Raw genomic sequence first — 24,845 nt, forward strand, 5'->3', positions numbered from 1 at the left:
TTCCCTGATGTCTTCTCTGCCATAATAATGGTTTCAGGATTTAAATCCTTTGCTGCTATTGTGACTTCAAAGCCTTAAAACTGCAATTGAATGAAGTAGTTCATCTGTCATTATTCAAATATGAAGCAATTATGATGAAATAAAGATAGAATTCCATTGAGAAATACCCCAATCAATTCTCACTTATATTTAACTAGAAACATAAAACGATGCTTAGAAGAGTAAGTTTAGGAAATAAAAACTCGGGATATAAAAAGTATGAATTACTGATCTATAACTTACTCATTTCTGAATAAGCTGTCTAAATATATTTCACAAATATTGACAAAAGTTTAAGCTTACGATGCAAAACTGTCTCTCAGCTGGTCTCAGAGAGTGAGCAGCTTTTCAGAAATATATTTACACCAGCTTGAGTGCCCAGAGGTTGAGATGGGAACCTGCAGAGGTTTTGGGGAGTCTCTGGGTAGGTCAGCTCCCTCTGAAGTGTGTTTTATACACATTTTATTTAGGAAATAACACACCTACCTCAGCCATGGCTTCATTACATTGGTGACCATGGCAGTGCTGGCTGATTGGTTGGACTCAATGGTCTTGGAGTTCTTTTAAAAGCTCCGTGATTCTGTGACTCAGGGAAAGGTATTAAAATAAAATATTGATGTGGCTGCTTTGATGTCAACACATCCTGTCAGGCCCCGCTGTGGATTTAGCCCAAAATGTTTTTTTTCATCTTTTTGAACCCAAACAAAGCCCATCCAGGGGCTAGAATTTCACAGGGAATTCCCACTGTACCCAGTTCTGTTTGGGAATATCTAACATAAATTAAGAAGTGAATTATTTTGTTTTAGTATCTTCTATCCTTTTTTGCATCTTTCTTGCTTAATCTACCAATGTATAATTTGCTGGTCAAATGAAATGAAGGTGGGTTCTCTCGCTGTCACACAAGGATTTTTGGGGTTAAACTCTTCAAACGAGGCACATCCTTCCCATTCTCAATAATGCCACGAGCCCAGATGAAAAAATTACTGTCATGCCTTTTCCTTCACTCAGAGAATATTGCTCTTTTGGAAGACAAAAGCATCCTTTGCTGCTTGTGAAGGGAGACTTGGTTTTGTCTTTGGTGTTCCCATGGCAGAACAGGGTTAAAAATGCACAGATGGATCCCACAGTATTTGCCCCTCATATTTTCAACAGTAGCAATGAGCTTTAAGAGTTCTGTACATTTTTAAATGTTGTTGTGCTGAAAAAGATCACACACAACCAGGGATCTGCATACTCACATTTGCCTTCATTTTGTAGGCATTTTCTCACTCTACCTGGGTATCAATTTTCTGTCATCTAAAGATCCTCATGTCCTGCAGTTTAATTTGAAAAATGTAATTTCTTCAGACAATCCAAGAATGAAATGTTATCACAATTAGAAAGCCGTGGTACTTAGTATTGAATTTTAAATTAGAGATGTAACTAGCAAGAAGCATTTGGGGTATATACAATTAATTATTTCACACATAATTATTCCTGATATTACTCTAACTGTGATAACTTACAGCATTTGAAAAAGCAGACTGCAATATTCTTTTTTTTTTTCACAGAAGCTCTTTCCCTTGATATTCTTTTGCTAAATAATATGTAAAATACTGACACCTAATGTTAACTTCCAGTATTATTCATTTTGCAAAACTTTTACTTCAGGTAGGGAAAGACCATGTGAAACTGGTGCTTTTGCTGCAATTTCATTTCAGTAAAATTAATAAAGTGCAATATAGGCTTTCCTCACTTTTTGGAAATAATTTTCTGAATTTATTTATATATATATGCCTATAAATGCAAGGAGTTTTCAGATTTATTATCACAAGTCACAGGTAAAAAAGAGATAACTTAAAATAGTTGAAATAAATGCACTGAATTTAATCAAATCTATTAAATGGAACACAAATACATATTTGTAAAGTCAGTATTTGTACCTTTAGCCTGAAATGATACTAAAAGACAAAATAATATTAAACATTTATTATTTATCTGTTGGTCTTTGAAACCTGAACTGCATATATTCAGTACTTACCTACTACATGGTTCACTTTCCTCAGAGACATAAAAAATTATTTTCACAGTGTGTGAATTAAAAGCAGATCTCAAACTTCTCAAAAATCATTGTTTATCTCCCCAGAAATGCCAAGACAGCTTGTCCAAACCTGAGGTCTAGATGATATTTAGAAAGAGATTAGAAAGAGAGTTTGGAATTCTTACTCCTTTGTGGTTTGAGCTGATATCAACCAAGGTATTTTATAAAATGATCTACATCCATGTCTGAATTTAAGCTTGCCTAACTTTAATGGGAAGATGAAAGAACGAGCTGGGGTTTGTACACGAGTGCTGCAAAGGCACTGACACCAAGTGAAACCCCTTTTCGACATCGTGGACCTGCACATTTTTATATTCAGTGCTTTTTGCATCAACTGTCACTTTATGGAAAATGGTCCTTCTGTAAGATCACATAAAGTAGCTGAGCTGCAGGTGCAAGGATAAAAATAAACCCCCAAAAATGCAGATACCTGGCCTGCAACACAGCGATGCAGCTCCGCTGAACCGAGATGACGTCGGTGCAATCAAAACCTCTTGAGTGAGACAGAGCTTCCAACTGATTAAAACTCCTGTGCTATTCTTTATAACAATATTCTGGTTAAAGGAGCTCTTCTTTCTCTTCACAAGTGCTAAAAATACCAGCAAATGCTGTATTTGCAGTTCTTTCTGCTTTCCCCTGCATATTACAACCAATAAAATAGGCATCAGTGTAGCAAGGGTTTTAGCACTACACATCTTTGGGGAATTCTGGAGAACAGGTAGGTGCTGTGAAGTTTCCTTGTGCTCTAAGGGTGTGAAAGTTTCAACCAGCAAAAGTAACTATAAGCAAAACTAGAGAAGACCTCACTGCCCCCAGCATCCTTCCTCATTCTTGAAGTAGAATAAAAAGTATCATAGAATCAGAGTAGATTGGGTTGGAATGGACCTTATAAAGGGTCCCCAGAGGGACCCTCTGAGCAGGCCAGAGCCCCATCCAACCTGGCCTTGAATATTTCCTGGGATGCATCCACCACCTCTCTGTTCCAGAGCTTCAGCCCCTTCACTGTAAAAAACTGCTTTCTCACCTCCACCCTAAATCGCCCTCCTCTGGTTTCAAACCATCCCCCCTTGTCCTGCCACATCAGTTTGTCCCTCTTTATTACAGGCTCCTTTCACATATTCAAAGCACTGCTGGATGTAATTTTCTAAGTGTTTCATACCAAAAATGACACACATTTACATCATCAGAGAGGAAGTTTCAGCTGATTCTTGGAAAACGCTGCGTGAATAGCTACAGACTTTAGGGCTTAATTGCCAATTATGCCAAGGTGTTATTTATGCCTTAAAACAACTTTGGATAAAGAGTTGCTGAAATGTAAGCAGTTTTTCCACGTTGCTCTTGCCTGCCTGGTGCAAATCTCTGTAAAAATTCGGGCCACACGGTGAGCTAACAATGAGATGTTTTGCTGCTGTTTAAAGAGCTCAGGGTTCATTTTGCCTAATCCCAACTAAGCCTCTCTAAAGCTGCAGGGAGTGCTCGTACAGCCCTTCACGCTGCCTTACACGGGTCTACAACTCTCCTCAGCTTTCTCCAGCTCCTCCTCTCCAACAGGACTACCTAGAAAGATAAAATGTTTTATTTTGGCCAACTGTAGCACACCAAAGAAGGTATCTGCAATGTAAATTTGTTCTTCAATTAAAGCATTAATTAAACCAAAATTTCAAAATATCGGGGCCTTTGAAAAACTCCAGTGTGCAGCAGTCAGGAGTTTTGAAACAATTGTTCAACTTTCACTTTTCAAGTATACCCTGTACTTTAAATAGAATTACTAAATTAAAAATGTAAATTGGACTGTGTCTTTTAACAGTTGGTGATTTGTCTATTTTCCACATTTTATTATGCATAATTTTTATAATAAAGAAGGGATTTTTTTTCATCCCTGTTCTAGTTGATAGCAATTTTTCCATGCTTCTCAAGGCTAATGTAATAAAACTACATAAAATGTTTAAGAAGAGCCCCATTAAAATATACAAAGCATACTAATTCATGAAGTCAAAGTCAAAGCAGAGTGGAAATATGAGCTTTAATAAAACTATGTCTGTTGTAAATAACTATTCAAGCACAGTCATTTTTTTGCAAATTGCATGGGATATAGCTCGGTCTACTCGAAGCAGAGAATCACTCAGCAGGATAAATGCATCTTAGTCAGAAATAGATTAAAAGGTACAGCCGAGCCATCAATAAGAACCAGATAGCACAGTATTATTTGCTGTTTGTTTTGAAGATGTAATTGCAGATCCCAGGATTTCAATAAATCTGTGCACATCAAGGAAGGAATTGTAGAGAGGAACTGGGGCAACACGAAGAGCGTTTGGTTCTCGCATGTCGCACTGCAAAACAGAGAGGGAGCATTCAGTAAATTCAGGTCACTTCTTGTCTATCTGTCAGGCTGTGTTTTTAAATGCCACAACTTGTCTCCAAGGAAGAATACTGGACTGACAAGGAAGCATGTTTAAAACCTTTGGGATCCTCAAGGAGCTACAGTGAGGAGCATGATTGTGAAAAATTTAGTAAGAGTAGTTTTGCCTAAAAAAATGACACAAAGCTCAGGATGGGCTCAGGACTTTAGCAGTGCCATTGAGGGCTTCGATCCAGCTATGTAGCCCCAAAATTCACTTTAATGCCTATAACAACCCAGAGCTGAAGAGCCACAGAGATGCCAAAAAAAAAAAATTAAACAACAAAATCCCCCCATTCCAGTATGTGAGTGTCTTTTTCTAAAGGTACAAGTAATGGCACAGGCATTGCAGCATTTTTCTTCCCCTCACTGTGATTTTGAACATTTTCCTGAATATAATAATCTTTTATATTTGAAAAATATCACTGCATTGCAAAGACAAGCCAACAGTGTGAGGCCCCGTGCTCTGTTAAAAGCAGGAGTTCCTGGAATTCCCTGGCAGCACCAAAGCAGTAGCATATGTAACCTAAAAGAGGTGCCCTTTGGAGAGACAAGTGACCAGCAGAAATAAAACTGATATCTCATTTATATGGTATTATGCTATCAGCCTCACCTCCCAGCACATCTGAATCACCCAATGTATGGCCCTAAATTTCCCTTTTATTCTTTTGGAGCAGTGCTTGATGGCAACTGTGCCATTACAAGGAAGTGCTGCTCAGTGGCTGCTTTTTCTGAGTGCTAAAACACATCTCTATGCAATCTATCACAGGTTTTCCCTTGCTCCATCTCAATGTTTCACAAAGCTTTTGGCCATTTGTGGATCAAGAAGAGGACTGATGTAGGTCCAGAGTTCCTTGTCATGTAAATCTGTAGCTGTGCCTCCCATCCTCAAGCACCCATGATACAACTCTATCCTCAGCAGACTCCAGAACCAATGGAAATAAGTCAACAGTGAAAGATCCTAACAACTATTTCATAAAATAACTCTATGTATTTGACAGCTTGCACAAGTAAAAATTGAAATTGAAAGAAATCATCATCAGTCCTAGTGGGTTTTTGCCTTATATGAAACTACATTTGAATAAAAGCAACGTAATATTTTGTTACTTGTAAAGATGAAGTTTGATTTACTTACAGCTACTCCTCTCTTCTCCAGCTCTTTAAACACAGATTTGATTGGAAGGGAAAATGACAGAGTGAGCTGGCATCCTCTCTCCTCAATCTGAGATGGTGTGATTATTCTTACAAAGGGCTTCTCTGGATTTGTTTTATCCTCACTGTAGTAATGCTTTATCAGGTATTCCAGGTAACCAGTGAGTAGAATAGATTTCCTCCTCAATGCTTTCACTGTAGTTTGGCTAAAAACCTGTGATGATTTGAAATCATTAGAATGAGAATGTGTTGCTGTAGAAAATGAAAAGGAAATAAAGAAAGATTTCTCTATACATTATCACTGGAATCAGGTAGTAACAGCAGAGATTTCACATAAACATGACAGGACTGGGCTTTGGAAAACACAGGATAATGTTATGCTTTAGATAATGACAGATATTTGTGCCTACTGTTTATACACATCTGTGTCTGCAGAAATAACTTGAACACAAAGCCAGTTTGCTAAGAGAGCATTCCTCTGCATGTCTAAAGGGGATCCATAAATCCTCTGTAGGTACAACAATGCTGAGTGAAACTCAAAATCACACTAAAGTTTTCCCTTGTATGTACCTTTAGTACACACCTTCTCAGTCTCTACAACTCCTTGAAAGGAGGGTGTAGCCAGGTGGGGTTTGGTCTCCTCTCCCAGGAAACAATTGATAGGAAAAAAGGGAACGGCCTCAAGTGGCACCAGGAGAGGCTTAGTTTTGATATTAGGAAGAATTTCTTAACTAAGAACGTGGTCAAGCACTGGAACAGGCTGTCCATGGCAGGAATCACTGTCTCTGGAAGTGTTCAATCCCATGTAGGTGAGGCACTTGAGGACATGGTTTGGTGGTGGGCCAGGCAGTGCTGGTTTAATGGTTGGACACAATGTTCTCTGAGGTCTGTTCCAAAGTAAACAATTCTACTAACCAAATCCTAGGGGCAAGACTGGAACATCATGACTGGTGTAGAAATTCTTGTCTGTGAAAGCACAAAATGTACACTAACATTGACATTTCAGCTTTAAGCTCTGTACAGGCTCGCTCTCTATAATCTATTCTTACACAGCTACAAGAACTGGTGAGTTTCAGACACTCAAATTATCATGAGGCATGCAAGAATGACTGCTTGGAAGTGGCAGTGCTGTTAGGCCACACAAACAAAACCAATGTGATAGAGGAGTTTGGGAGCAGAAGGTGAGACAGCTTCTGCTTTTGCTCTGGAAAGGCTCCATTAAAGGGAATGATGGAAATGCAACCCCAGAAACAATTTACCCCTGCCTTCCTCAAACATCTCTTTCCTTCTTCCCATGGAATTAGCTGCAGGGTTAAATGACAGGGATACAGGCATGCAAGAACCCAACAGCCACTTCAGATCACATCCTGGCACATCAATGCTTGTGGGCAGCTCTCCCTCCACTGACTGCAGCTGCAACTCAGAGGCAAGGCAGTGCCCTGGATGAAAATCCATGGATGAAAATCCATGATCTTCACTCTCAAGAAATCACTGTTCCACACTAGAGAAGTAACAATTTTAAGATTACTTATATCATAACCTGAAAAAGCATAAAGAGAGGTACCTGAGAAATCCTACTCAAAATACACCAAAGTCTAGTTTCCAGCAGCATCTGGAAAACATTGTTTTGTAGAACATCCCAAATCTCACTCCTGATGCTATCACAGCCACTAGATGCTGCACAAAACCAAGAACCCCTGCATTTGTGCTTGTGAAACAGAACGTGGATGCTGTAAAACAGATTTTGCAAGGGAATAAATGTGACAGGGACCAGAGCCACCAGCAGTCAGCAGTTGCACAGGTCAGCAAAAATCTAGAGGTGCTTCCCTCTCCACCCAGGCAGGCAGAGCAGACACAGGACTGCTCAGTGCATCACTAGAGGGAAAACAGACCTGCCTCTTATTCCTCCAGGATTTGCAGGAGTATGAGGGATGGATCTCCTTAGGCTACATGCAAAAATCTGCTTCCACAGGCTTTGTGCAAGGAATACTTGGTCCCCTGGGTGAAATTTTTTGAAAAAGGTCTTTAAAATGTGTCTGTAGAGCGCTCCCCTTTTTTCCATAAAAGGCAGCAGCTAGTGCCATAACAGTCACTTTAAGCATTATTGAGGAATAACATCCATTAACACTTGCAGTTTTCATTGTTTCCATTGGAAACACTGCCTTCTGCTTAATGTGTCCCAGTGAAGGTGGCATGCAATTTCACTAGCCATCTCTTGCCAGACATGAAAACTATTTTGTTTCCCACTGTATTAGAGCAATTAGCACTGGGAAATACTGGCTGTGCCAAAAGGTAATGTGGGCAGGGAAAGGGGAGGCAGTGGAAACTGCTCAGCCCTCATTGTTCCAGGCTCCCTGCAGTGGGCTAAATGACACCAGCCCACACAAACCCGAGCACTCACAATCTGGGTCATGGCAGAACAGCTTTCAGCTTATCTCGAAGGTCACATAAAGTTTAAAACAATATATTGGATGTTTAAGGACTAAAAAAAATAATTTGTCAGGCGGAACAAGAAGCGCTGGCTGTGCCCTTTGCAGTCCTTCAGTGTTGCATGTAAGATGGAGAGATCATAACTAGTAATTTTGACTTTGTTTGCTGAAGATGCTGGTTTTTTCAGTAAATACAGAAGAGGGATGTGGACACAGCTCTTTGTTCCAGCATCAGCTCAGCTATTCCACTAGAACTAATAGAATGCTAATCAGAAATAAATTTCTGCCATTTATGCTGGTGGAAAAACCTTGCTACCCAAGGCTGCCTTGAAAACTAGCTTAAGGGTTATTTTATAGCAGAATATATTGCATATAGCAGGTAAATCTGAGTAACACCACACACCAAGAGTCCTGATTTCAGGGGTGAACTATCCTTATGAGAAATGCTGGAACATATTGATGTGAAACACAAGTGCTTGGGGAAAAGCTCCATGCCCTCAATCAGAGATGGGCTGTGCTCTCCAAAGTGGATCAGAGGCTTTCAGCACATGGATCACACCTTCAGAGGAGGAATTAACTCTGTATGGCAGCACTGCCCTTCCCACAGCCACAGCATCAGTGATTCATACAGAGACAGGTCAGAGATGAGGCTCTGCTCCTTTGACCACCAGAAAACAAATAATTAAATGAAAGAAAAGACAGCTTGGAGCTATGCCACACTCATGGATGCCCCTTCTAGGAAACATTTGCAGATAGTTTCTGACTCTTCTGCTTGTAACCAAAGGCAGGACAGGTTCTCTGAGCCACTGGATCAGTTGATCCAGGACAGCAAGAACACCTAATTGTCTTTCACAAAGGATATAAGTCTGCTTTGCTGGTGAAATATATGAAGCAGCAGCTCTGAATGCAACTTTTCAGACTTATATGATTCCTTTGCAGGAAGATGTTGAGCATAATCCTTCCCATGAGTAGTACTGAGACAAGGCACTGTTGGACTTAGTGGTCTCAGACATCTCTTCCAACTTTTATTATTCTGTGATTTTGAGCCATGAATATTTCTATGGGATAAAGGTGCTGTTTGTACTGAGCTCCTAAAAGCAGGGAGAAACACATTGCTAGAGTTCAGGTTTGGAGGTGCAAACCTCAAATACTGTTGGTCCAACTCAGGGTCCTCCAGCAGAGTTTGTGAGAGACATGGGAACATGAGTGTATTCATTAAAGGCCTTGGTCTCTCAGGGCTGTGGGGTTATTTTGTTTGCTTTTCATTACTTCTCCCTTTCCCTGTTCAAATATTTCACAATTTTCTTTAAGGGAGACAGCAATAATACATGTAACATTCATTAAACATTTTTATACTCTTAAATTCAGGCTCAAAGTAAAGCAATTACTTACCTCTAAACTGGCATGCAGAGCACAGACCAGTAAAATTGGAGGATTTGATAACCGGAATCCATTAATTCCTTCACTTAGTTGTAATTCTGGAAAATGAATAACTTATATTAGTGTTTTTTGATTTCTTCATATTAATGGATTGGACCTTATCTTGAAGTCTGTCCTCACACAGTAAAATATTTCCCTAATGTGGCCCATAGGAATGGGTCATTAAAAGGAAATAGTAATCTATTCCCAGCTAATACTTTCAACTTCGAGAGAAGCCCAATTTTATCCAGCAGAAGACCTCATTAGCAGCTTCATGGGAACCAGAGAACTGCAATTAATTTGTTTAAATGGTGTGTGCTAAAACCACCTTTACACTTGAATCTCTTTTAAGGCTGGCACGAGGCAGAGGAATTCCAAGTCAGCAGCGGCACGCTCACGCGGAGCAAGGAATCACGTTCCTTCACTTTATTGAGCTGATGAGACACATGGGAGGCTGCATATGCAGCTAAGTGTAGCTTCAGGCCAAGGAGAGGAGCTGCCTAGAATTTGCGCTGTGAAATTTCCCAAAATCTATTTAATAAATCTACAGAAGCCTCGCTGTAAGTTCTGTGTCACCGTTGATATTTCACGCTCCAGCACCAGAGCGGGAGGATGCGGCGGAGGAAACGCTTTTCACACACAGCAGACTGGCTAATTTTATAATGCCCAACTTCTCCCCTGTAAACTGCTCATGGAAATGAATAAACAATGTTTTTCTTCTTCTAGCAAATTTCAAGGCAATTTGTGTCTCCTGCTGGCTTTCCATAGTGCCACTCTCTTGCATTTGGTCTGAAAACAAAGAGCAGACTGAGGCTATTAGAGAGGTGCTCTCCAGCCAAAGCCACATCAACAGGCACTGCCACAGAAAATTAAAAATATATTAAAAGCAAAACAACCAATCAAACCAAAAAGCTCCTTTCTCATCCTGATCCCTCAGGATAGTCTCTCTGCCATAGTTTAAACTGGAGCTGAACGGTCTAGCTGTCAGATTTGGAAAGGAGCTCTCATTTTGTGTTGGGACAATAAACACTATTTCAGAGCAGGTTTGTCTAATAACCCATCCCTCCCTAGCGCAGGAAATTTGGAGATGCTGAAACATTGGTGGGATTTCATACTTTTGTCAGTTACCTTACCTGAATTTGTATAACTTCTCATTAATTCCAGTAGAACTAATCCTGAAGAAAGGTATTACCCCAGTGACTGATGGCACATCCTCGCTCCTCAGAGACTTATGAATTTAATTCACTGAGATACTTTGAAAGTTTCATCCATATTCTATATCTGCTTTTTGAAGGTATTTCAGCAAAATGTCTGGGAGCAGACAGTCAAACCCCTATGCCCACACACAAATTTATTCCAACATTTATTTTTTTAACTCCACTGCCTCACATATTTAGGATGAGTTTAGCCTAATGCTTTTAACATAAATGAGGAAATGCAAAGTTCTGTCCTTTCTCCTTAACCTGCTACAAAAGTGAAGCTGGTTCTATATAAATAAATCAAATAAGGTAAAATTGAGAGTGCATAAGTACATACTGTTTTCCATGAGGAATCGTGTTTTGAAGTCATGGCCCCACCAGCCGACCAGCCTAAGATTTTTTTAAGAAAATAAATTAATAGAAAGATTAATAGCTTTTAATTTAGCTTTAAGCATCAAGAATTATATAACATTAAGCAATATATACATTTCCAATAATACATTTTATTTCTAACAATGACATAAAAATTCAATAAATTCTATAAAGAGTTAGCACTAAAAACTTAACATTACCATTTGAGAATTTCTCTTTTACTGCAAATAATAAAACACATCACGTCTTTCAATTAACTATTGATTTTAACAATATCCATTTTCTCTTTATTCACTTCACAAACCAAAAAATAGTACAGAAATATTTCCACTGTTTGGTTCCAAGGCATTAAATTCAAAACATTCTCCCCTGCTCTTAAACTTAGTTTAATGAAAATTGAAAGCTAAAAGGAGTTATAAAATCTGACTTAGTTTCACCAAGAAAAGGACTTTTTGGTGAACAACAAGCAAACCAGACCTTGGAAAGAGAATTGTGTGGGCATTGCCTCATCCTTACTGCAGATACCAGTGTGAATTCTGCATACTCTTTTATTTTCCTGAACTAAACTTATTATTCAAAAACTTTCTTTAAAATAAAACCCAAACTAGTTTAAGGCTGTATTCCTTTTTTTAAGATTGTCTCCTGAAAAAAATCCCATACAATTATTTAAAAAATAATATCTCTCTGAGCTTGGACATTAAAATGACACTATGTTATTAACTCATATTTAATGGAAAGTATGTTTGAGGGCATTGCTACAAACAGTTTTCTAAAGCAGCTGGATGTACTGGATCACCTACTGCCAGGACACTGCAGATAAAACCAAAATTGTAAAATCAGGGACTTTTTCCCCACCTCCTTTGGGTTCTCCACTTCTCATCTCAGCACACAGTGGTATCAGTGATCAATAATGCCAGTCCTATGGGAGATTCCCCTGTATCAATGCTTTTACAAGATCAAGAAGTCACCATCACAGACTCCTTCCTGAACTTCTCAGCTTTCTCCAGAGCTGGACATATTAGACACCATTTCTGCCAAGGCTTTACTCAATTTTCCCTATGCCAGATAGCAAAATTTTAGGGGTGGCAAAACTTGCAATGATAAATAAGTCTATATGTAAAGGTCACAGTAGATCAGCCTTCCTGGAAACAAACAGGGAAAAGAAAGCCGTGGCCCCTCCCTAAAGGAGCATTTTGCAGTTTGCCTAAAAGAGCTGAGCTCTGCAGAATTAAGGCCACATTTGAGTTAGAAACTTGTTATATGAATACTGCAGAGTGTAAAATAAAGTAGTTCGTATTTCTGTATAACAACACAGGTTTTATGTTTACTTCTGTGAGCTGCATCTAAACAGAGGCTCTACAGAAAAGGATGTTTTTTTCTTTATTGCTGCATGATGTTTTTATTATTCTGAGACCCATGAAAATTAATAGGGCAATATACATCCATTTTAAATGAGATATTACATTGCCAAAATGAATACACCCCAAATAAAGTACAAGAGGCTCTGCCCAAGCGACTCCATTACTGATGCTTTGAATCATAAAAGATATCTCAGTTATTTTATAGGAACTCTGGAATATATAGACAACATTGTACTGAAAATCCTGAATATTGCACGTTTCTGCAACAATCTGCTGATATCAATGTCTACATACATTCTATGGATTTCAAAGCTTGAAGCAGAAAAGAAATCAATGGGAACTAAAACATCTGGACAAATAGTTTGTGAGAAGGAGAAAACAATAGAATGATCCACTGGGACCACACCCAGAGAGCAAAGACAAAATGCAGATCAATCAAACCATTATCCAGATCAAGGCTGATGAAAAACTCTCCGGTTGCACTTCAAATGCTCAAAACTCACTAATTCTGAAGTTGGCTTCAACCCAGATCTCAGCTGCAGCACCTCGGAGGCAACTTGGAAAGTGAAATTTCTAAAGTTTTCCAAAATGACAGAATGAAAGATTTTTTTTAAAAAGACAGTTTTTGCTTTCTTGCCCTTTCCTACCATAATCTGACAATTCGCTTTTCCTCTTTTTTATTTTTTCTCTTTTGGCTGTTCTAGAACTTCAGAGGTGTCACTGCAGGATGTGCACTTTGAGGCATCTCTGGTCCTACACTCTCATTGATCTAATGGTCCATATGGATGTCATGTTATTTGACATTTAAGCTGACAGGCTTCAAAGCATGGAAATTAACAAAATCTTCACAAATTATAGCGATTTGCTGTTTACAATTTTCTGTGAAAATTTTGAAATGAAGGTTGCCACTGCTATGCCAAATTTGAACCTGTTGTGATGGGAGAGAGCTAAGGTGTTAAACCCCAAACATAACGCTTTATAAATGCTCACTAAAAATAATAGGCAATAAAACTGCACATTAACTTACTGCAGTAAAATTTCTTATTAAAGAGTTGTTACTCTGCATGCAAAGTGAGCATTTTGAACTGCAGTCGCCATTTCAACTGTTCCTGCCTCAAAAACAAAGGCACCAAGATCTAAATAGGTTCTGAAATCCAACTCATAACTTTTGGCAAAATGCATAAAGTGGAAGGCTCTGAAAAGTCATATATTATGTGCTTGTGATTAAAAACACCTTAAATATGTTGGCAATAGGACTGCCAAGTTACATGCTTTCCATGGCAAATAAAACCCATTGTGGGAAGTGTGTTAAAATCAGTATCTAAGGAGATAAAGGTTGAATTTAGCAAATGTTCCACTATAAATTACAAATGCAAATTTATCACATATTTAACACATCACTAATCAAAATTGCTATCTCACTGATAGGTTTTGGTTGCAGCATCCTGCTGCCAGTCCCAGGTAGCACCAGCAGCCTCCCAAGGCTGGTCAGCAGAGATGCTCCTGGAACCCCTCCACAGAGTACATCTCTCCATCCTGGAGCAAAAGCATATTTGAAATCCTTTGAGAAATCATGTCTAAAATGAGAGTGAATCAGTGCCAAACTAGCTGTGTCTTTTTCTGCAAGGTAAACATGTTCTTACAAGACCATTGCTGTTAGAAAATAACCTTTTAAATAGATTGTTCCATTCTGTGCCTCAAATAAAACCATTGCTATCAGGTTGGAAGGCACCTCGAAAAACAAAACATCCCTTTCCAACCCCTGCCATGGGCAGGGACACCTTCCACTGGACCAGGCTGATCAAGGACCCAAACAGCCTTGTCTCGGTCCGCACAGTTTGATAAAACTCAGACCTTCCCAGAGAATTCTGCCACTTCCAGTCTTTGCACAGAATTTTTACATGTGCCACATAAAATTTAAAGCAAACTGTTATTAGCTCGGTTTAATGAAATAAGAATATAATAATATATTGCTGAGAGGTTTTCAAATTCCTTTTTTATTTACTCCAAAATGTTCTCTTGTTTTACAAATCAATGAACAAAGGTTTGCTGGGCTGGAAAATGACTGCAGAAAGGAACGGTATCCTCTTATTTAGTCATACTCTCTTTAAGGACATTTACACCAGGGAACAATCCCTTCAATAAGTATTTTTATTTAGCTCATTTTCCTCCTTCATATCTGTCTGCATTTGGGTGAAGCACTGTTGTTCATAACTTGAGTCACCTCATTTGTAGTTGTATTAATGATGCAGGAGTGCAGGATATAATGATCATGATGTATGTGTAGTGTAAACATCAAAGAAGATCCAGTTAAAGAACACAGAAAAAATACAAGAAAAATTCCTCTGACCTTTGCTTCAGCATTACAGATGATCATGCTACTCATTTATAATTTACAGCCTGAAGCAACACGGGTCTCATTTCCCTTCTCAGCAAGAAAAAGAGACAGAAACTCTTGAGTAGTGGTACAGAAAACAGGGAAATGCCATTAATGTGGCCCAGCTTTTACAGTCCAGGGCAATGTGTTGAAGTATCCTGTCATTATATTGTGTGAGATAATCATTTCACATCCAGAGGAAGGCAAGTTGAAAAGCTACAGGACTACAGTGTGAAATTTGTAATACTTGATTTTACATCTTCCAGCTTCCCTGGGCATGGAGCAGTTTGTTTTCTCTCCCTTATCAGGTCACAAAGCGAGCTGGAAATTTCATAGTCATTATTTAGATTATATTAGGAGCTTGTACCAGCAAAGCATGATATGTTTGTGAAAGGATGGATTAAGCCACTTATAAACAGGCAGTTTGGGGCCAGGCTGTGTCCACAAAGGAGCTGATGTAACTGCTGGGTGGCAGCTTAGCTCTTCATTCACACATTGCTTTAATTTTGCAAAAGCATCCAGGTGTTGGCAAAGATTTGTTTGATTTTTTTTCATGCTACTGTTCCAGCCATGAGAAAGAATCAGCTCTGAGGAGTTAATGAGACTTGTCACTGCTCCCAAAGTTCATTACACAGAGCCCGGCAGATGCCATGTCTGCAAAGGCAGCCTTGTGCAGGGACAAGAATTAAAGGGCCAAAAATAATCATTAAATTCAGTTTCTTGCAGTCCTTTATGTCCAGGGCACAGCTGGCTATGTGAAGAGCACATCCATGTCTCAAACACCCTGAAGACTTAAGATAGGCAAGCAACAGGCACTGTGACACAAATTTAGAGGAAATAGGTAACTTGTGGCTTAAATATCACTCTCTTAGCAGGAAATGAGTGACAAAATCAACCATGAGGTCTTAGAAATTAAACTGCAAGAGGGACATAGAAAGCCTGGAGGCTGGAGCCAGCCTGGAGCTAGGAACAATCCACGTCTGACCATCCTGGACCTTCCTCCTTCTAGGAAGGAGAATCATCCGGAGCCCAGCTTCTATTTCAAAAAAAAACCCAAACCAAACCAAAAAATAACCCACAAACCAACAAATGGTACAATCAGCTCCTCAAAATCAAAAACATTTCTAAACATGCTAAATATTTTCTAAACATTCTAAATATTCATCAATATATGAATCTCCAGCTCAGCTGGAAGTTTAATTCCATATTCTGAGGTACATTCCTTCTGTTTCCTGGGCTCCACATAATGCAATATAGATAGAAAAGGTACCCAGGGCTTGGATCCTCAGCAGGAGCATCTCCTAATGCTGCTGCACTCAGTCAAAGGTCAATCCCAGAAACCAAACTCACAGAAACATTTCCCTCACCCCCTGGAATTTACCTTGCTCTCGTCCAGATCTACAAAAAACTCTGCACAACCTCTGAGCGCAGACCTGGTCCCCAGGCTCAACAGCTGGGCTCAACTCTTTGCATTCTACTCTGCATTAATTTAATTGCAGCTTTCTAATTGCATTTTTATATGTTTTAATTTAATTTCTATGGCATTAATTTTATTGCAAGCACATGAGCATAATTTTGTTTCTTTGGATTCAATGCCAAAATTCCGAATAAATAGAATGACACATACATACATCAACTAAGAAAACAGAAAAACCTGCTCGTTGCTTTCCATGGCATATTTTTGGCTGACTGGCTGGAGTTTGAGAAGGAGTTTAAATTTTCTTTGCTATCACAGACTTGTCTGATCATTGATGAGTCATTTGGTCTCTCCATGCCTCAAGCCCTCATCTCTGGGAATTCTGCTCAGGACTGCTCTAACTCTGCAGTGAGGGATGAGAATATATTTGTTAAAATGTACTCACATGTTTAACAAGGAGGACCATGTAAGGATGAAGAAAAAGATTTATTTGGAAAATCTTATACAGGATTTTTTAATATGCAGATAAAAAAAGGGCATTTGGAGGTAAAGCTGGTGCCATTTGGTTTTTTTCCCCTCCTGTCAGCCTTTCCCCAAATTATCACCTCACCCTCCAAAGTTGTTGCCAGCATTAGGTTTCTAGACATTTCAGAATCTAATATTTTTCTTGATCTAGATCACTTTACCAGCATTTCTGATAAGGTTGTAAAAAAATTTAAAAATCAATTTTTCTATTGCTTAATTCCACGTGGTATTTTACAGCTGAAACAAAACAAACCCAAGTGGATGGGCAATGTTATTCCACTCCACCCCACCCTCTCCATACTGAGCACCCCAGCAGGGTCCTGCTCTCACCCAGAGCTTCCCTGCTGACAGCTCCCTGAAAGGGAGAAAAGACATTTCAAATGATGCTTGAAATGATGAGGGGTCTGTTTAATCAAAACAAAGAATAATGGAAAAATAACTCCTGGTTTCATCACTGAAATCAGGAATTCAATGATTTTAACCGCCTTGTGTAGGTGAAATTCTTCCCATACTGAGAAGCTGTCAGTTATGGAGTATCCCCACAGTATATATCTATAAGGGCTAGGATTTGCACAGGGGATTAAGGGACTTATAGCAGCTACCCCTGTTAGACTGCAGCAATACTTCCAGCCTAACTCTCACAGTCTCCTTCAGAAAACCTTGCCAAGATTGCCAGAAGCTATATTTAAAGCCTTTTTTTTTTCTTCCCTTATATCTTTTTAGCTATCCTTTATCCCAAATGGTAAGCTTGGACTTGTTTCATTATTCTCTTCTGTGCAGTGCCTGTTAATTTTAAGTAGGATCTGTTGTTAGGATTTGAAAAGCTTTTGAAGCCCAGGTAATTATTAGCCTCAGACTTCTGTAGTTTAGGACTTGCACACACTCTGCTGCTTTCCTTACCCTTTTCAACTCATTACAAATGTTTCCTAATTATTAGGCATATGTGACTTGTGAGCGGCACCATATATTATTAATGGGCCAGTCTCTTAGAACTCAGTGAAAAAAATCAAAACTCCTTATGAAAAGTTGCTACTGTGAAAGTAGTAACTTTTCATATTTAATATCAATGAGGCTTTACTTTGTCAAAGGACCAAAGTAATGTGATTGTATTAGAGGCTAATAGCATGACATTTTTCTTCTGTTAAGAGGCTTGCATTTTCAGTACCATCTAAAGGGAGACAATTTTTCTCCTCTATTTTGAGGCTTGTCTTGGTTAAAAAATAGCTAAACTCACTTTCTGCCTAGCAGCAAGTTTTAACAGCAAAGACCCAAATCCAGAAAAGCAGTCTCATAATTTAAACAATGACACTTAACTATGCAACTGCAATGGATGGAATTAAGAAACTTCTAGATTTGAGTGATCACCCTCTTTCCAAAAGTAGCTGGGCAGCTCTTGGCTCCCTGAGCTTTGCTGCTCTTCGAGGTGGGTGATTTAACAAAACTGTTGCCACAATTAGAGAGGCTCTTGGGTGAAAAACCTGGGTTTTTTGGTCAGTGGAGTACAAGGTGATTTGCAGCTCGTGGCTACATGGAGACAGAGGGTGCACACACTTTTCCTGGATTGATTTTTACCTTGTTAGTCTTTTAGGCTCGACACAAGTGGGAATACACCAATTTCAACACGTCCATCCATATTACCCCTCCAGGTCAAAACAAAAGGAGATTGAGTTCACTTTTGCAGCAGGAAACAAGTTGCTGTGGCCAGGGCATGAGGAAGAGGGATGGCTGCAATGCTGCCAATCCAATCAGGGCCCTTTGGAGCCTCTCAGAGCTTTCACCAAACCTCTGAGGCGCTTGTGATAAGGGACAATAATTTCATTCGCCATGATTAGGCAAAAGAAAGGTACGATCCAACAGCAGACAAAATGGGAGCCTAAATTAAATCCCAGGAGAAGATTTCACAAAAAACAAACCCCCTAAGGCTAATGAAGTTGAATTAAAAACTGTTAAATCAGCTTACGAACAACTATTATCACAAAGTGCTCATATAACACTTTCACTGGCCAAATATCAGATATATGAAAAGGGGGAATACAGCCAACAGTATGTTCACACATTTAGTAAGGGGAAATTGAATATTCTGCCTAACACCAGAAATTAAAAATCAAGCAGGGAGCCAATTTACTCATAGAGATATTAATAAAGTTCTCAGTAATTTTTATAAAGCACTGAATAGCTCTCAATTATTTTATGTTGACAAAAAAAAAAAAAGCATGTCTTATGCTTTAAGAATTCCATAATTTCTTTTCTAGGCTGTTTCAAATAGATTAAATTAAACAAGTGAAAGCAACAGTCCCTCCTAGAGCTACTTTTAAATGTGAATTCTGACTTAAAGGAGATTTGGATAGTTTTGATTACTATGATGCATTTACTGAACTATACAGTCTCTGCAATCCCTTGAATAAATCTTTCAGAGGAGGATATCTAGATAGATTTCAAAATAATAAATATATAATACTGAAATATAATATAAATTTTTTAAGATCTGGGAACTTGTGTTTCCTTGAGTCTTTGTTGTTTTTGAATAGACTAATCACAATATTAATGCAAGACCTTTATCATACCAGAATCCTTATTAGCTAAAATGTAAGTTATCACCTCTGCTCTTTGCCTGAAACAAGAAACAATCCACATTAGATGAGATTTTTTTTATGGCAGTGGCTAGAACTAATTGAATTCATAGTTTCAAGTGCCAGCAAATTTGCCACAGAATCCAGTAGCTGTGTTACAAAACATTTACTAAGTGATACTGAAGGAGGAAAACTCAGATGAAGTCTTTTCAGCTGAAGTCTAAGACATGAAATAATTAAGGGAAAACAGAAATGTGCATCTTTCAGATCTGTTTTAAAGAGTGTCTCTTCAAAAAGATTAAATTTCATCCATCACTAGAAAATAAGAACAATATGACTTAGGGGGCTTTTTTTATTAGGCTGCAGTTGTCCAAATTTCCAGTAGCACATAAACTTAACAGTCTTATGGGGTCTAAAACAGATTTGATGTGAGGTCCAGTGCAAGTATGTAATGTTTGACATGAGGTCCTACACTGGTTCCAGGAGCTCCAGGCTCTTCTCACTGCAGAAACAGGTGAGAAACATCAAATAAGGACATTTATGTGGACTCTTTGTCCTGTCAGATAATGACTGTATCTGCAACTCTGACCTTCAGCACACACTGACAAAATCTTCCTGCTCACAGTGGGTTGCTCGAAAGTCATCTCAGAAAACTCAGTGAAAACAGAGGGATGCTGAAAAACTAGATATCAGTAGGAAATTATTGCATATTTGCTCAATAATCTGTACACAGCTAAAGAAAATAATAAATTATTCTTCACGTTGAGCAGTTGTTTTTCATGGCATGGGACAGAAAGAACTTAGCATTTTCCCAAAACTGTTGCACTGGTGTGATTAGATCAGTGAATTGATGTCATGCTGACTGAGAAATTAGGGAAAGGGAAAGAAAAGGGAAGATTGTGTGTTTCTCCCAGCATCTCACTGGAAACTCCTCTTCAGACACTTGAGTGAGCTCTCTACAGCTGGAACTGCCCTGCAGTTTCCACACAGTGGAAGGCTGCAAGAGGCAGCTGCCAGCAAGCACTGAAAATTACTCCGCTGAAAAATGAGGAGTAGTCACTGTGACAGTAAAAATTTACCAGCAGCGACAAAGAGGTGTGAAAGTAAGTATTTCACAAATGGAAAGTGAGAGGAAGGATGGCTTACAGCTTGTGGGCAAGAATAGACAATATATGTCATGGAGGCCTCTAGGAAGCTCCTGATTCAAAGACATGTGGAGATGGGTAAGAAGTAAAAGACAGCAGGCTGTGGATGTCTTGTGCTGGACTTTAAGATAACATAGATATGATTAAGGGAGAGAAAATAAAAATATGAAGGTTTCTGACCTAGTGAGACCTTATCTTGGTTGAGTGTTGGAAAGAAGTTTTAACCAGGAGGAAAAGGGAGTTTGGGGACTAAAAACCCCATGAACGTGTGGAAACAAACAGGCACAAGTAGTAAACCAAGCAAAAAAAACCCCAAAAAAACCCCCTTTAATAATCCTCCCGTGCATAAATCCAGAGTGCCAGCATAGCAAAAAGTAACAAGACTGAATTATTTCCTTAACTTGAGCAATGGCATTCCAATGACCTTTGAAAATGCTTATGGTTTGAGTCAGGTGAGACATGAATCACAACATGAGCTGTGTGTGTGACCCCAGAGCTGCAGCTGAAGCCAGACAGGTGCTCAGCCAGGTCAGGGACACAAACAGCTCTGGGAGACATCCCAGGCACAAAACCCCTCTGAACACGTAGCTGAGAATTACAGGAACATACTCCAGGATGGAGAGAAAACTGGTGACTATTAATGGCACAAAAGCATAAAGGTTTTTGCTGGTGCTTTCAGCTTAGAGCAATTTCAAGCCATACCATGACCTCAAAGCACATTTTATAAGGAGAAATTAGACACAATTTCCCACTGTGATCTAATGAACCAATACAAAAGCATGAGCAAATCTCATTTTTAAAGGGCATGTGCAGACCACAGGTTTAACTGAGAATCTTAGGAGGAAAGCTTCATAGAAAATTCCAAAATTTCTGAAGTAGAAAAAGTGAAAAATGATCAAACACTGAAAGTGAGTCAACATCTAGCAGGAAATCCCAGATGCAAAATTGCATTAGTTCCAGCACATTTCTGCACAAAGGTAAGTGAGCTCTTAGTGGAAATGGCAGAAGATTTACTAGAGGTTTTTTCATTAAAAATAAACTTTCCTCCCTAATATAGAAAGGTTCTGTGAGGTGGCTACAGAAACACACACATGAATGGATAAGAAAATAAATAACTCCTCTTCTTGTGACTTACTAAAAAAGCAGGCAAAGAAGATTTTCTTTCCGTTTTCTTAGAGGTGTGTATGTAACACCAGTATGAGTGTTGTATTTCTGCAAATTACTTCAGCAGGAAGGAAGCTTGATCAAAAAAAATCAAGATACAGCAAAGTGCTTTCAAAACTACCTGCCTGGAAGTGGAGAACTGAGGCACACAGAGCAGGCAGATAACAACACAGGGCCTTGGAAATGCAAGGGAAAATCACAGCAGCCATCCAGACTCCAAGGAGAGCCCCGGGATCCCTTCCTTGCTAGTTACAGGATGCAAGAGTCGCCCCCAGGCTACATTCACCTTTCCATCAGGCTAAGCCTCTTGGTTCCTTTCATATGTTTGAGCAGTTGTGTCTTACACCATCCATGAGAAAGCTCCAGGCGCTGCAGATGGGAAAGGAAATGTGGAAGGGACAGAGCCACCTCCCTCTCATTCCTGAGGCTGGAAGTGGGACAGGACCACGGCACAGCACACCAAGTGATGTCCCTTCAGAGTGATCCAGGAGGAAAAATGCATGGGAGTGCACTCAGGGAATGAGAGCAGCACATTTCTTCCACATTCACCCCACAGGTGATGCTGAATTCACACCCAGCACCTTTACAATCACCTTAAAATCCAGCCAAAGCAAAGATGACAAAACAAAGAGGAAGACCTTCAAGAAGGAAAGAACAAGAAGGATATTTATAATGAGAAAAGAGGTGAGATTGCTTGAAGATACAGCTTAATTACAAGGAAGATTTGAAGGAAGAGAGAGAGAAAACGCTTGACAGAGAACAAGGAGACAATCATGGGAGCCACATAAAAGGATCCAAAGAAAAAGAATGGGAATAGATGATGTGAGTGCACATTAACCTCTCTCGTTTTTTCTCCCAGAGACTCACTCCAAAGTTAAAAAATGCTCTTGGATATTTGCCATGCAGTTGGTGAATCCGAGAACACACCCCTGCAGGCCCATCATGGATCTAGATTGGCCTAATAAATCACTTGTCCCAAGACAATGCAATTAAGCCTAATTAGCCGATAGCTTTATTCCTAAACAGTCTCTTCCCAAGGGAGGTTTTAACTTTTGGTTTCTAAATTAGCTCAAGGAGCTAAATTGCTCTCATCTCCTTGGCAAAGCAACAGTTCATTTCTACCTTAGCACAGGATACTTCATGCACTCGGGGGACACGTGCTCACTGCAGGAGTAGTTTATTTACATTATCCCACAGTCTGAGTCCAGTAGGAGCAGGGAGAACCTTTCTGGAGCCAGCAGCATGTTCCCTGCCATCTGTCACCACTGACTTTCCCACCTGGCTGCACTCAGCACAGCTTCCCTACTCTGTGCTGTTTCTCCAGGTCCTCTCCTTGACCAGGACAAGGTTCTCTGTTCTGATAAAGCTTCCAGGAGTGCTGAGATACTCAGAGGAGACAAATTCACACAGTCAGTGAGAAATGGACCATTATAAAGTCTGAGTAGAAGACTCAGTCTGAGTAAAAAAATCTTTCCCTGTGAGAGTGGTGAGGTCCTAGCACAGGGTGCCCAGAGAAGCTGTGGCTGCCCCGGGATCCCTGGAAGTGCCCAAGGCCAGGTTGGATGGGGCTTGGAGCAGCCTGGGAGAGTGGAAGGTGTCCCTGCCCATGGCAGGGGGTGGAATAGGATGGGCTTTAATGTCCCTCCCAACCGAAATCATTCTATAATCCCATGATTCCTAGAAGCATTCTAAACAAGATCAGTGTTCTTTCCAGTACAGTAGATATAAAACAACCTTCCATATCCTTTTATGACTGTCCTTTGCTTCCAACTCACACTCCTCCAAAGTTACATTATTTTCAGCAGTTTTACAGGGGCTCTTTATTTTGGGGATTATGTGACTCTAATTCAAAAAAAAGACAGGTAATATCTCCCCATAAATCAAGAAAATGAGCAAAGGAAAACTCAGTGGGAGCTACGAGTCCTAGAAGGTGTAGAATAACCTCTTGCAAAACAGTTACTGGAAAGAGAAGATTTGCACTGGAGCAGGATGGTGATCCAGAGCACCTGGGAAAAATGGGAAGGGGAAAGTATAAGAAGCTGGAGTAGCAAATTTCTGTTTATCTGACACCAGGGTTAGAGTTCACACACTAAAAAAAGCTGTTCAGGTCTCTATAAAGAAATAGCAGGAAGCTATTTGTGCTCTAGCATTTTTATTGGCATCAAAATTCCAAAAGGGGAAGTAGGATAAGAAAAAGAGCTGAAATCTCCCCTCTATCTGTGAAGAAATTGGCTGAAGATGCCTTTTTTTCCTCAAAGCTAATATGAAAACCTTTTTACTTCTTGCTCTTTTAAACTTTTTTTTTATCGTGTGGTAAAAGCCAACACATTCTTTGGAAATCAACTGTTTCCTGCACATGCAGCATTTCTTCACATCACAGAAACTTTTCACTTTTAAACACTACCTGCTGCTAGTGTGGGCTAAAGTCTTGATAAATCCCTTCACTTTAAGCACTGTAGAGTTTTCATTTAATCCTCTGCAAAGGTTTATCTATTATTTTCCTGACTGCTTTACATTTATTTATACATATTTATGTATACACGAATACATTTATTTCCCTTTCATCTGTTTAAATTGTGCCTTACTTTTACTTAATTTACTGTCTCAGAACTCTGCAAGTTTGTCTTCTCATGTCCCTTTTCCCCCTTGACAGCAGAGCTGAACCTGTTTCCCATCTACAGCTGCAAACACCCTGCGGGGAACACCTGACTCGAGCATCTTCTCCCCCAGGTGCTCACAAACATTCACATTTCATTACAGCTAAATTGCTTGGTAATTCAAGTTATCCTTTCTATAAATGGAGAATTAGGGAGGGAGTAAAAAATTTCAAAAATTAAAATGGGAACTTTTCTGGAGCTCAAACAGCTAGACAAGCAAAATTTCAGTATTATTAGGTTACTCCAGTGCTCTCTGTGTGTTGGAAACCTCCCCTCTGCAACACTTACATGGAAACCTGGTGGCATAGGCTCAGCCTGCATTGACCTGATGGTTTCAGTATTATTTCATAGCTCTGCTCTCTTCAGGTCCTTTATTTTTTTTTATTTGAAACCTTCCCATAAAGAAATCACTCTCACACAATTAGCCAGGAATATATTGCATTGTGATATATAGAGCAGGTATTAAAAAAGCTATTTGAGTATTAAGAGAGACTTCAGAGGAGGTGAGATCATGGGAGAATGGGGACAGATCAGACCCATA

General features: G+C 39.4%; 1 protein-coding gene across 7 annotated transcripts in view; it reads right to left on the bottom strand.

Moving 5' to 3' along the window:
- Positions 1–4,123: 4,123 nt before the first annotated feature.
- KYNU (kynureninase) overlaps positions 4,124–24,845 on the bottom strand; it is a 61,203-nt gene continuing 40,481 nt past the window's right edge. For all 7 annotated transcript variants that reach the window (XM_085584126.1, XM_085584129.1, XM_085584128.1 and 4 more), the window contains 4 exons: positions 11,054–11,106; positions 9,491–9,576; positions 5,653–5,883; positions 4,124–4,449 (listed from right to left, as the gene is read on the bottom strand). In XM_085584126.1, coding sequence (XP_085440252.1) covers positions 4,297–4,449; positions 5,653–5,883; positions 9,491–9,576; positions 11,054–11,106 — 523 coding nt within the window. In that variant the 3' untranslated portion in view covers positions 4,124–4,296. The remainder of the gene's footprint in view (positions 4,450–5,652; positions 5,884–9,490; positions 9,577–11,053; positions 11,107–24,845) is intronic.

Source organism: Lonchura striata, chromosome 7 (genome assembly GCF_050655825.1).
Source record: "Lonchura striata isolate lonStrDom1 chromosome 7, ASM5065582v1, whole genome shotgun sequence".
NCBI classification, from domain to species: Eukaryota; Metazoa; Chordata; class Aves; order Passeriformes; family Estrildidae; genus Lonchura; species Lonchura striata.